The 14,290-nt window shown below is 40.5% G+C and overlaps 1 protein-coding gene across 22 annotated transcripts in view; it reads left to right on the top strand.

Moving 5' to 3' along the window:
• The first annotated feature begins 47 nt into the window (after window positions 1-47).
• Window positions 48-14,290, top strand: part of lrrfip1a (leucine rich repeat (in FLII) interacting protein 1a) — a 55,799-nt gene continuing 41,556 nt past the window's right edge. For 4 of the 22 annotated variants that reach the window (XM_074658444.1, XM_074658446.1, XM_074658447.1 and 1 more), the window contains exon 1: window positions 67-575. In XM_074658444.1, coding sequence (XP_074514545.1) covers window positions 486-575 — 90 coding nt within the window. In that variant the 5' untranslated portion in view covers window positions 67-485. Of the gene's footprint in view, window positions 576-14,290 lie in introns of all 22 variants that reach the window. The other 18 variants (XM_074658451.1, XM_074658450.1, XM_074658449.1 and 15 more) reach the window with 12 other exon arrangements.

The following is a 14,290-nucleotide window of genomic DNA, read 5'->3' as shown; positions in this document are numbered from 1 at the left end:
GTTGGGGAGCGCCGCGTCCCCTCGTGATAAAAAACGCCCCTGTGGACACGTACCATTAGTGTATGGAGTATCCGTGGCGTGGAGAAGATCATCATATCATTCTGCCTTGAATTAATTAAAGAAAGAGCCGGCTCTTATCGTTCACATAAAAGAGTCGGCTCTTTGAACCGGCTCGTTCGCGTCCAACACATCACTACCAGTTGCTGCCCGTCACAGTTTGAACCAGACTTCGTCTCGAGTCTGTGCCTCGTTACAGCAACACAGGAAGAAGAGTTAACAACGGATGTATGACAATGACCCACGCTGTGAACACGACCAGCCACGCTGTGTTTCATCTCTCTGCCTTTAATTAGATATACTTTAGCGACACATGAGACCCTCTACCGTTATAGCTAGTTATACTGCTCTGGTCTGGATTACTCGGTGCTTCTTTTGGACCACAAGTTTGTGACTTGAGTGGATAAAGTAGCCCTTTGAGAGAGAACATGGGGACTCAGGGAACAGGACGGAAGAGATCCACCAAGAAGGAGAGGTCGACGGCAGAGGACGATGCCCTCAATCTCATAGCCAGAGAGGTGAGTGGAGGAATTCAGTCAAACGTTGAATTAATCCTTCCAGTCAGGTCTCTAATGAGGGACAAAACAGTCCATGGGCATGACCCAGAAACCCACACAGACTACTGACAGATGTGTTTCTGTTGTTAGAGAGGCTGAGGTTGCTGATATTCAATGACCCCAGCAGGTTTTTCAACTTTCATGTCCAAAATCATATCCAGAATTTCACTTTTACAGCACTCAACACGCAAAATAGTCTACCTCTGTCTGTACCCATTTAAACTCTAAATCTCATCACTGTCTGTAATTACCCATGCTTTTGGAGACTTCATAATGCAACAGATTACATTGCCATAATTGCTGTCTCTTTAAACAAGTGTGTTTATTTAGTTTTCAATATAACTCCTCCAGTAATTCAACAAACAAACAATTGTACAAACAAACAAGTAAAGGAGTAAGGTGCACTTAAAGAACATTCACATCAAGGCGCTATACCTAATTATACTATGTTTTGACAGAGCAAAACAGTCCATGGACATGACCCCAAAACCTACATAGACTATACTGACAGATGTGTTTCTGTTGTTGTATTTTTGTTGTTAGAGAGGCTGACAGTTGCTGATATTCAATGACCCCAGCAGGTTTTTCTGATGGTTGGTGTGTGTGTAGATTTAAGGTGCTTCAGGTGGCACTCAGAAAGACCCAAACCTCATTATTCATAGAATCATCACTCTTTATTCTGATACCTCTGAATGGAGATACAAAGAGAAAGCATAATCAGGCAGGTAAACAGAAATATCTGTGCTTCACATATTTTGCAAAACTATAAAAAGCTGCAGACTACAGTTGCACATACAGTGTACAGTATTGATTAATCATATACTAATGCAGGAGCTGGAGTGTTATCCATGCCTACTGTATACACTCTGATGCTTTCATGTCCAAAATCATATCCAGAATTTCACTTTTACAGCACTCCGTCTCCTGACGTCCACTGACTAAATAGACTACCACTGTCTGTACCCTTTTAAACTCTACATTTCATCACTATCTGTTATTACCCATGCTTTTGGAGACTTCATAATGCAACAGATTATATTGCCATCCATTGCTGTCTGTGTGCCCTAAACGTTTTTTAAACAAGTGTGTTTAGTTTTCAATATAAGTCCTCCAGTAATTCAACAAACAATTGTAGAAACAAACAAGTAAACAAGTAAGGTGCACTTAAGATCATTCACATCAAGGCGCTATACCTAATTATACTATGTTTTGACAGAGCAATACATACATCACTAAGTACAAAAGAGATCAAAATGATCTATGTAAACATAAATAAATCAATAAAACAAAAATATTACACATAAATTATATCAGCAAAAATTCAAGGCAAAACGGGCTTCTGCAGATTCCCTCCCCCCCCCTCTAGAATCTACATAAAAGATCTCCATATTTTGTAGTTCACTGTTTTCTTTTGCCCCTAAACTTTTAAATTGATATCCTGCTTTTCCTTTGTCAATACAGTATGAAAGTTAACATGTAGAGACTTGATGCCTGCTTGATTACAGTAGGTGAAATTGGGTATTGTTGACTGGTAACATAGTTGCAAGTAGGGTGTGTTTTTAAAACTCTTCTTTGGTTGGTCCTGAGAGTTTGCATGTAGAAAAGCATTCAATTCACAAGCTGAAGAAGAGAGGTTTTCCTGTGCACAAGTTCTTGTCTATGGGACAATGACACAACTTACACAAATGAAAAAAGATTGCTGTCAGGCAACCAAGTATATGCATATGCTAAAATAAAAAATAAATCCAATTTACAGGAACATAACAAGCAATTAAATTGATATATTATAATAGTGCAAAGAAATAACATTTAAAGCAGCAGTAGGTAGAATTGGAGCAAATATGATTAAACGGTCACTATATCCTGACAGTAGTGCATGAGACAGGTCATTTGAAAAAAACTGATGTTCCTCTGCGTCCTCCAGTGCTCCTAATTGCATCAGCAAGATTTCACTGACCGGAGGAAAACAACCAGTCAGAGCTGATCTGGAGCTTTGACGTCTCTAAGCAGCTGTCAATCACTCGCAAACTCTGATCAAACGGTCAAACTAGGCAGCGCTGATCAAATATGAATCAATATTTTGTTACTCTAATGCCTATTTCTCGCGTAAAATGTTTTCAGAAACCTCTTGTAGTGTACTGTTTAGCTGTAAAATGAGAAAGTTTGTGAGCCGGCCGCCATGTTGAGATATAAAGGAAATATCAAGCACTGCCGACCAGCCGGAGTAAACTTTATCATTTTACAGCAAAACAGTACACTACAAGATGTTTCTGAAAATATTTGAGTTGAAAAACAGTCATTAGAGTAACAGAATATTGATTAAATTTGATCAGTGCTGCCTAGTTTGACCGTTTGATCAGAGTTTGCGAGTGATTGACAGATGCCTCCATTGAATGAACAGCCAATAGGAACGATCTCTCTGAAATGACCTGTGATTGGCCAAGTCTCCTGTCACGGGCTAGATTTTAAAGCTTGAAAACAGAGCCATGAGGAGGTGCAGAAGTCTAGTTTTCTCTCAGAACACTTGAATTACAATATGCTGAAAGGTTATTATGGAATTTTTGCCCAATGATGCCAAAAACATTCTGCCTACTGCAGGTTTAACTGCAGGTTTTAATAGCTGCAGGGACGTTTATCTTCTCAGTGTGATGACGCAACCGGATGATATATTGTAATTATGCACTTAGACAATAAATTCGGGGCATGATTCTGGTTATACTACATGGAATACAGTGCTGTGGCTGCTCTCATTTTTTTTGGACCAGCAGCTGATTAAATATGTTTACTGTACTGTAAGGAATAAGCCTTTCATGTGCTAACCTGCAGGAATTGTTGGGCTACCCCTCAATAATGCGAGACTGAAGTTGGCAGCAGTTACAGTTGTTTCTAACGGGTGCTGAAGTCATGTTGTGACAGGTTATCACTGTTTCAAGGTTTCTAATCTCTTTGTTGTGATGCGTCCAGTGTAGGATAAATGAATGTTTTGTGGTAGGAATAATGCCTAGTGTGTCATCAAGACTTAAGTCAGCCTATTTGAAGTGTGATACCCTGCGCTCTTCTGTCTACACTTGTGCCCTTGAGGTGTGAAACGCAGACGGATAATCAATATTTGGGTTTAAATATCACAGCTAAATGCCAACCATCTACAGTAACAAAGCAAAGCCTGACAGTTAGTTATAAGTCAGCATTGTGCTTCTATCTTTTAGGGGTGGGGAAAAAAATCCATTCACTCATGTGTCGCGATCGATTTTTTTTAATGCCAGAATCAATATATTTGCTTCATTTGAGTTTATGTGGAGGTAGAAGGAAGTTAACGCTTTTATTGTTGTAGTCTGAGTAACGTGACGTCATATCTGTTCCGTATCCTTCAACCAAAACAAAATGCAGCCGACCACCACGAGCTAAAATTACAAAGCAGAAAACGGCGGAGGGTCTGCGTGGATATTACCTGCACCCTCACATGTTAAATCCAAAGTTGTAAACACTACACATACAGTAAAGTATGGAAACACTTTGGATTTCACACATTGACAGGAAAAGCAGAGCTAGACATCACGGCTAAAGCTGCATGCTAACTCTGTCACGGACAGGAAGTGTTAGCTTATTGCGTTAACGTACGGTCAAGCCGGCCGTCACTCTCATCTCCGTGGTCAAATGGGCCGACGCTACAACTGTAGAGCACCCATATACTGACATTTATGTTAAATGCATTCAAACGGCCCCGATGGAGCTGACCATGGATGTATAAAGAGAACGGAGCTAACGGGAGAGCTAGAGACGGACTTGGTGAAGTTAACGGAAGTATGACTACGTCCAGTTTTCGAAATAAGATGTTAACAAAAGGAACTGTATATACAAAATACATATATGGAAATAAGATTGATGGATTATATTCACCAGTAGTTTAAAACATGACATGTCCCTTATAAATTAAAAAGAAAATATCACTAATTTGTGAGGGAAATGTCTTAATAAATAATTCCTGGCAATAACTGATAGATTTGACTTCAGGACATCTCTGACTACATGCATGCTGAAAATGAAACATTTTTATTGTATTAATTTAGATATTTTCCGAAGTAAAAGTTTCTAGAAGTGTATAATTCAACTTTTTCCTTTGGTCTAGTGTTAACAAAGTTAACAAAAATCGCAATACTTGTAGAACATAAGGCATCCCATTTCTTTCCTGCGTAATGCATTTATAAATGAATCAACATGGATCCTGCTGCTTGTTATCCAGCAGAATTGGGAGTTATTCTTACAGTGAGGTGGTGAGCATTAAAATGAACTCGGAACTCCGCCATCATAGCCATCGCCCTGATACAGGGCAGCTTTGACAAGCTATCTTCAGTTGGGAGGAAGTTGAGTCTGTGCTAACCCAACCCGGATGTTTCAGCAAATTTGCATGTCACTCTTAACTGGCACGCACTCTGTTGTCATCATTTTGTTAGGCTGTGGTAACAGAGCCAAAGCCTACCAAAGTGTGGCTGTTTGAATGTTATCTTCTCTTAACTACTTAGCTGACTGTTTACACTCCAGTAGTGTATCTGAGGCTGCACATTCCTGTAGTCGTTTCTTGTTGTAGTCTATTCACAGTGGCATACCCGGCTGAGGTTTGAGGAGATGAGGAGTTTGACAGAGCTCATGCACAGTTAGTTATTCAGCAGACGCACAATATCCAAACAGGAGATTCTCTTTGATGAATGAATCCTCGTCAGTTTCTTGTGGTAGTGAGTCACAGCTCCAACAATAAAACAAGTCAGTGTAGCCAGTGTTGTCACATCTGTGTATAGCAAAGAGAAAGTCTGTGCCTTTAAGTAGCAGCAGGGTCAAGTCCCTCACTGGCAGTCCTCTGACAGGACGGTATGTCAGCCCTGATGAGTTGGCCCGTTCCGCAAAAGAGTTTTAAAAATAGACCCTCCTGAAAGATCAGCTGTTGCTGCACCCCAGTTTTAGATCGGGACTGTGGGTGGGGGATGGGGATGGAGGAGGAGGGATCGGGCTCACCAACTGGCCGTCAAGTTGCTCTATGGAGTTGTTTGGCACTGTTGCAGAAGGTTTGTCTGTATAGAGCAGAAGGTTGGAGATGCGGGTAGTTTAAGCCTGTGATTCTCAAAGTGGGGTCATGTGACCCTCAGGGGTCTGTGTTACTCTGTCAGGGGGTCCACGAAATAATTTGCTACAAATGATAAAATTGTGCTGTATCATTAAGAAGTGTACATCTACAGATGGGGACCATTTGTGCCAATAAAACAAGCATATTGTCCATTACTCCAACCAACATTAGAAACTCTGATATGATTGTGACACACAGCAAATAGTTCATTACTTTAAAGTTGAAGAACTAACTGAAAGTCAGCTTTAGACCAGTAAATTTAAATGTCTGCATTTATTAGGACTATGTCTTGCTACTGTTAAAGCTTTTAAGATCAGTTACTTGAAATGTGGGCTATAAATGCTGTTAAGTTGAGTCCAAATGCAGTTTGAATAAAATTACTCTCTGTTTAAAAGTATATAAGTGGTATTAACATGATTTAGATTGAAAATGTGTTTCTGTTTATCGCTATGAAGCAGATCTGAAGTATTTAGGTTGAAAAGTTTTAGAATACAAATGGCTCCAATGGCATATAAGAGTACAACTGGTAGTAAGCATTATGTTGAATTGTTACAATTAAGAGGGGGTCCTTGGAAAATGTTCTCCCCTTTTAAGGGGTCCCGGGCCCCAAAAAGTTTGACAACTCTTGGGTTAAGCTGTTGTTTCAGGTTGTGGAAGTGGTCCATCAGTGTCATGTTGCTCTACTGTTCCCTACTTTTCTCATTGTTTGTTTGGTTGTCTTTTGGTATGAGGAAAAATATCTGTTCATGCTGTACCCAGTCAGCTGTGGTATTCACCCTGATGAGCAGGCCAACTGGTGATTTACCAACCAGTTCATCACAAAGCTCTGAGGACAAGACGGCAATTTGGTAAAACGGATTAATCAAATCCCCCACATGCTATCTTGCCGTTGGGGATTCCACTTTTTTTATTGTTCGGGACAACAATGTTTGATATATTTCTGTATATCAGTCCATCACAGCTACATTTGTGCAGTTTTAAACCCACCAATGTTCTACACATAATTTTAACATAACATACTGATGTATCTAAGAGAAACTTATCTAGTGTGCAAATTATATTTGCAGGAGGACAGACTAGAAATGATTGTTGCTAGGTGCAGTGGCAAGCTGACATTGACTCAACAAAGAACAGATTAGTGGCAAGAAAATAAATTCCCATTTAGAAATAGCAAAAATGAATAAATACAAACCATATACAAGTACCAAACATTCTAAATAATTAGATAATGATTTTAAAGCGAGGGCAGGCAGAATGTTTTTGGCATCATTGGGAAAAAAATCCATAATAACTTTTCAGCATATTGTAATTCAAGTGTTCTGAGAGAAAACTAGACTTCTGCACCTCCTCATGGCTCTGTTTTCAGGCTTTAAAAAAAATCTAGCCCGTGATGGGAGACTTTGGCCAATCACAGGTCATTTCAGAGAGAGAGCGTTCCTATTGGCTGTGCTCCGTCTGGTGAGCGGTGCTTGGTATTTCCTCAACTGATCTCCAGATGGCTGCCAGGTCACATATTTTATCAGCGCAGCCTAGTTTGACCGTTTGATCAGAGTTTGCGAGTGATTGACAGCTGCCTAGAGACGGCAAGGCTCCAGCTCGGCTATGATTGGTTGTTTTCCTCCGGTCTGTGAAATCTTGCAGATGTCATAAGGAGCAACGGAGGACACAGAGGCACATTTGCTCCAATTCTACCCACTGCTGCTTTAAGGGCTCTGTTTATAGGCCTTTTTGTCTCCTGGAGAGCTATTGGTAGGCTTTTAACCATCACCATTTATAGTTAGATGTGGTTACCTTTAAGGAAATTATACCACAATGTACCAGCATTTTTCCTTCAGTTTGATGTCAGATAATGATTATCACAGTTATGATAACAGGGACTGGAATTTGGCCTTGGGCAAACTCAAAGTTTCTGGTAAAGATTCAGTCCCAGTTTGAATTGCACCCAAAGATCACACTCAACTTCATGAGTCATAGTGTAAATCTGAGTTTATTCGTGAGCACATGCTTGGCTTGTGAATGCTCTTAAATTTAACTTTGACAACACCCTTGATAAATATCGACCAGTAGTTTCAGAGTTAATGTTCCTAAATGTCTCCCATGTGTCGGGATGTCAAAATAAGTGTTGATGTCTTTCTGAAAAATAGTAGATTACAGTCAAGGTCATTTACTACTCACACACGCTCCTCTTCACATAGAAAAATACTCCATTATTCTTTCTTTGAATACTGCCAATAGGGCTACATTCACACTGCAGGCAAAAGTTTTTTTTGTAACAGTGTGAACAGCACATGGAATCTGATTTTTTCAATTTTGATTTTGTCCGCTTTCATATGTGGTCATAAATCGAGTTCAGGTCAGATTTTTTGCAATGCGACCTCAGTCTGAACCGTCCTATCGGAATTCATTCGTCTTTAACGTCACTCTAGATCGACATTAGTCACAATTCTGCACTTTGAAGCCATTCACATCACGATCCCACCACTCCTGGCTCCGACTCCTGGATCCACACACACCTCCGTACAGATGTAGCAGCCTTTGCTCAACAAAAAGCCAGAATTGAATATTTGGCTCTCTTTCTCCTCATCCTCGTCCACATTATCATCTGCTAATAAATTCGCTGTCTTCCACTGCACATCAACGTATAAATGAAACTGTATAACGCTGACTTCAGCGCCTCCCTGTTTACTTCCATACGACAGCATGCGTGCAACGTCTTTGTTATTGTCTTTTTCGCATGCAGACCAGTTCATAACCGAAACCAGTTCACACTGGAATCTGATCTGAGCAATGAATCAGAATTGAGCACTTAAGGCTTGCAGTGTGAACGTAGCCTATCGCTGTAATATAAGATATATGGAATGTATGTAAAAGTCAGACATCTACAATCATACTTTGTAAATAATAGAGCAGCTTCACATCATCACAAATTCATCTCTTAAACCCGACCTGGCCCCCATGTTGGTCATTAACTCAACAGCATGGTTCAAAACTAGGGCTGTCAATCGATTTAAAATATTTAAGTTAATCACGATTAATCGCAAATTAATCACACATTTTTATCTGTTCAAAATGTACTTTAAAGGGAGATTTGTCAAGTATTTAAAACTCTTATCAACATGGGAGTGGGCAAATATGCTTGCTTTATGTAAATGTATGTATATATTTATTATTGGAAATCACTTAACAACACAGAACATTGACAAATATTGTCTAGAAACCCTCACAGGTACTGCATTTAGCATGAAAAATATGCTCAAATCACAACATGGCAAACTGCAGCCCAACAGGCAACAACAGCTGTCAGTGTGCTGACTTGACTGTGACTTGCCCCAAACTGCATGTGATTATCATAAAGTGGGCATGTCTGTAAAGGGGAGACTTGAGGGTACCCATAGAACCCATTTTCATTCACATATCTTGAGGTCAGAAGTCAAGGGACCCCTTTGAAAATGGCCATGTCAGTTTATCCTCACCAAAATTTAGCGTAAGTTTGGAGCGTTATTTAGCCTCCTTCGCGACAAGCTTGTATGACATAGTTGGTACCATGTATGATATTAAGAGCATTAATATAGCAGCAGACAACTATTGTCTATGTAAAGATATAGAGGAGTAATGTCTACCTGAGCAGAGAATGAAGTCACTCTCCACTCTAGAATTTGGTGTACTTAAATACTGGTCTGTTTGAATGTCACTCCCACAAAATCAGCTGAACTGCAGGATTACTGATGTGTTACAAACTCTTCAGGTGTCTGTTGATAGTCTGTTTTGTCTGCGTGAGATTGAGGAGTCAGTCTAAACTGGGGATTAAGTCACCAGGTTGGTGCTGAGTGGTTGTCAGAAGCTCAGTGAAGCGTTAAAGAGAATTGAGTATTTAGAGTGGATTAGTCTGGGGCTTGAGGGCGAGGAAGGGGAAGCCCACCACACAATCCCCTTTTTATACTTACAGTCATCTAGAGAACAAGTCAGGAAGCACCAGTCCGTCATGCAGCCACAACCATCTTCAGTGCTAGAGACAACATATATTTACACAATGACAGCCAACAGTAAAAATCCACAGTGAAGTTTTGTAACCGTATCCCTGTCCAATCTAAGCACTCAGTGTCATTAAGATGTTTAAATGTGCTTCACTTCTAAACAAGACAGTTTCCTGCTCTGAATCAAACCGCTGTGCCACCCTGAATACGTCTGGAGCAGATTGACATTTTCCAGTGAACACCCATTATGCCATGAAGTACTTAAACAAACATTAATGGGCCAAACAATTACTTGTGTATTTCCCGATAGGTGTATATACACAAAGCACTGGCTTCAGTTCAGTTTAGCTACTCTAACTCATGTCTCCTTTAAAGGAAGTGGAGGCTCTGCGTGTGTTGGCTTCCTCTTAATGACATCATCGCATGCACAGCCCGTTGCAGATTGTTATCACAAACTCCTTCCTGTTTATTCACCACGGCTGAGTTTCTTCCAAAGCTTAGGGAACAGTGGGGGGGGTGGGGCTCGGCAGGGATTGAATGCAGGTATTACAATTCACCACATCAGGTACTCTGAGAGTGGGGGGATGTAAAGCAGATTCACCAAGCAGTGATGATGCTACCAGCAAGTAAGACCAAAGTAAGGCAAATTCTCAAACACTTGAAACATTTCTTGACGTAGTCTCCGTGACGTCACCCATAGGTTTCTGAAGAGCAAAAAATGAAGCTCAAAGTGGGCGGCTCTGGCCGTCGCCATCTTGGCAGTGACGGCTCCGGCTAATCAAAAAATGGGCAAAGAGGTGGATGGAGCTGAGGCGGCCTGAAGCGTTGTTGCTGAAACATGCCTACCTAGCTCAAAGCTACCAAGCTAGCTAGCTAAAGCTAACAAGCTAGGGTATGAAGCTAGACTATATGCAGATTGGTACCGGTGATAACAATTAAATAAAATTGAATGCACAAAATGTATTTGTGCATTAACGTTAACGTTATTCACCATAAAGGGCTCACCTCCTACTTTCCTCTGTTCTGTAGGATTGTGCAGTTACTAGATTTTGGCATCAACTTGATATCGAAGTAGCGGTTCATGACATCCCTAATGGTGAGCGCCCACAAAGTCCTCGGAGTGAGCGAGGAGTTGTTTCCTTTCCTTTCGCTGCCTTGTAGGCCGGCACCAGAGTCCTGAACCGGATGCGAGCTGCCACACGGTGCCAGTGTAGGGAACAGAGAAGAGGAGTTGGAGCGTGGGCAAAGATCCTTCTCTATAAAGATTTAGTAACTGCTGGAGTAATCCCCGTGACAAGTAAAATAAACGTAATGTGTAAAATCAGTGGATCCCTGAAGCCACAGCCTGTCACAGTCTCCCTTTACTGAACCTTGTCGGTTTGCCCTGGAGCAAGGCACCTCTCCTACTTGGATGTCACTGCCCAGAGGCAAGGGAGTAAACAGTATTTCTTTGAAAGTGTGTGACCCCATGAATGTAGCGTGGAGAAATAAATAATCTTTTGGAAATAAACATGTCACAGAAATTCCGTTCTGCAACCGATCTCCTGTTATTCACTGCGCTCACAGAGCTGCATTGTGTAACTTCCTGTGAGGCATTGCTTACTCCCATCATGCTTCTGTAGCAGTGAGAGTTGCAACATAAACTGTTGCTGCCTGAAGCACCCTTTTCAGACTACAAGAAGCTTCCCATTACTCCCACAAGGAAAAACAAGGAGGGCCCCACAGTGTGTAACCAATTGGAAACATGTGGGTAACATCAACCAAAATATCTCAAATGATCGTCAGACAGTGTACAGTATGTCAGTCTTGTTGTCGTAAGACCTACAGCCTCTTGAGAGGAATGGTTTCCCTGACGCTCTAATTTAGTTTTGATGGTTTCATGGCATTTCTTCACTGTTCAAACCCAGCTGCCTCCCTTGATTTCTATTTTTAGAAATTCTTGAAGCATGCTATTTGTTTTATTCCTGACATGACATAGCCCTCACAGTAGCTAACCAGTTTGTTTGCAGTGCTCAGAGCTCTACAGCTGTTCCATGTGTTTGTGGTGCAGCCTGAGGTTTAGTTGCATGGCTGTGTGAACGGAGGAGTAACGTCACACACACCCATGTCATCGGTGTGGAAGTTCTTCAGTGTGAGTGAAGAAGACATAAAGCTGTAATTTGTCACAACTGCAAGTCCAAAATAAGCTGTGGAGGAACAACCTTAAAACCATTTGGAACAACTAACTTAATCAGGCACTTATTATATTGTAATTCATTTCCATGATGCTGCATAGAACCCATTTTCAAGTCAAGGGAAAATGGTCATGCCAGTTTTTTCTCTCCAAAATTTAGTGCAAGTTTGGTGCATTATTTAACCGTCTTCACGGCAAGCTAGTATGACATGGTTGGACATGGTTACCAATGGATTCCTTAGGTTTTCTAGTTTCATATGATGGCAGTATATTCACTCTAGCTTTAAAACTGAGCCCGCTAAAGTGCAAGTTGCATTACTGGTTAAAGAAATTAGTGGCATTAAAACAAATTTGGATAAAGAATAAAATCCTGAAACATGTATATTAGATTTTAGTTATCATGAAATATCAACAATGGTATCAGCCTCAAAAAATCCAGTTCAAATAAGTTGTATGTTTAATCACTTCCCAAAGGACATTGATTTTATTTAGTTGTAGTTTAGTAGTAATAGTTTAGTAGTTAAGTTATTTAGTATCATTTATTATAATTAATTTTTTTTTGTACAGTAGTTTTTCATGGCTGGTGTTGGTGTACTTTTCCCTGTGAGCATACGTCAAATCATTTATTGCAAGAGTTTGAAAACAAAGGCTTAATTTATCTATTTCTGCTCCTTGTGAGAAAAAGACGTCCGCTCAGTTGACTCATGTCTGTGGCTAAAAGTGTAGCAGCCACTCCCTTTTAGGCAGCATCTGGGAGGTTTATAAGGTTCTGCAAAGTGGAAACTAGGCGTTGTTTCCAGTTAGTCATCATAACCTTCAACTGGATAACAGTGTGAACTGTGTGAATCCACTTAATGGTTCCACCTCATTTTAAACACAGTCAAACTTCTAGCTGGTCAGAAATCAGAGTTATTTCTGTGTGCTGTCTTCGTCCCGCCTGTCAGCGCTCATAGTCATTAAAATACCCGTCCATTTTGGTGGCTGACGGCTGGCGGTCAGGGCGTGGGAATTCGGCTCGCTAGAGACAGACTCTCACCAGGCTGGCATTTAGTTCTGGTGGCACTTGAGGACAGGATGCCCTTAAAGATTGTCAGAACACAAGTTTGACAGAAACCAGGCCAATAGGTCTGTCCTTTGCGTTCGTCACACACACACTATGTAGGGCTGAAAAGTGCAATTTAAAACCACTCCATTTAGAATTTTTAGATGATTAAAGCACCTGTCTAATAATAATTCTGATGACATTGTTTTGGTTGAAGAAAATAGTTTTTGTGTCTAATGTTTTCTGATCAATAGGGACGACAATTTCTGAAATTGGTCCAGTTTTGAGGGCAAGTTAGCAACGTCGGTGTAATGTTACTCTCACTAAAAGTGCTTTTTTTTGCCAATGACAGGCTCGGATTGTTATTATAAGTGTCTGACAACATTATGGAAAGGACCCTAAAGACAAATTCTTACCTTTCTCTTGATCCAGTCTGTTTGTTACTGTGTCCAAGTCCCGCTCAAGGAGAAGTCTTGCATTGAAATCTGAATATCAGTATACTCTGGCTCAAATAAATATTCAAAGAGCTCATCCACATTGTAGAAATCATCTACATATTTAGCCATGACATTGAAAATTGACACTAAGCTACGCTTTCTGGACTCCAACACAACAAACTCTGCCCGGCTGCCACTCGCGTTTCCACCATGGATGTATTCCACTATTCCACTGTTGTCTTCCAGCAACGCGTCACCCGCTAGATTTCAGAAAGAGACTTCTCCTCGAGCGAGACTCTTTCCATAATGTCAGACACTAATATAATAATATCAATCAGAGCCTGTCATGGCAAAAACAAGCACTTTTAGTTGACATAAATGACGGTGCTAGCTTGCCCCAATAGCAACATATTGCAGCCTGTGAGCAGCTGCCGTCTACAGTGCTCTCCCTCAATACTTGACCAATTTCAGAAATTGTTGTCGCTATTGGTCAGTTAGACACAAAAACATGGTCAAATAAAGTCCAGGTTGAAAAATAAAATGCCAAAGTTACCCTTCAAGGAAGAATGACACTATATTATATGTTTTGAAATCATAACAAATGAATTGTAGCAGCATTCATTTTTGGTTCATATTTTAACTGACCATCTTGAAGGAAAACACAATCTTTCTTTCTCCAAAGGGGGGAATGACGGAAAAAGTTTGAGAACCACTGCCTTAATCTGTTTTTCTTCTTTGTCAGCATTTATACTGTTTCAAATGTTATGTCCAATCTTGTCAGAGCATCCATTTTTGTAATGAACTAGCTCATTTGCTCTCAGGAGGACAGTCACCTTATTGAAACTGCTGAATTAGAGCAGTTCTGATAAAACCAGAGACCATGTAGGTCATTATAAATAGCTGTAAAGGAGGAGGATTCTGTCTTTTGGCCTAT

This window comes from Sebastes fasciatus, chromosome 14 (assembly GCF_043250625.1).
Source record: "Sebastes fasciatus isolate fSebFas1 chromosome 14, fSebFas1.pri, whole genome shotgun sequence".
NCBI lineage: Eukaryota > Metazoa > Chordata > Actinopteri > Perciformes > Sebastidae > Sebastes > Sebastes fasciatus.
This window is presented reverse-complemented; position numbering and strand designations above follow the sequence as displayed.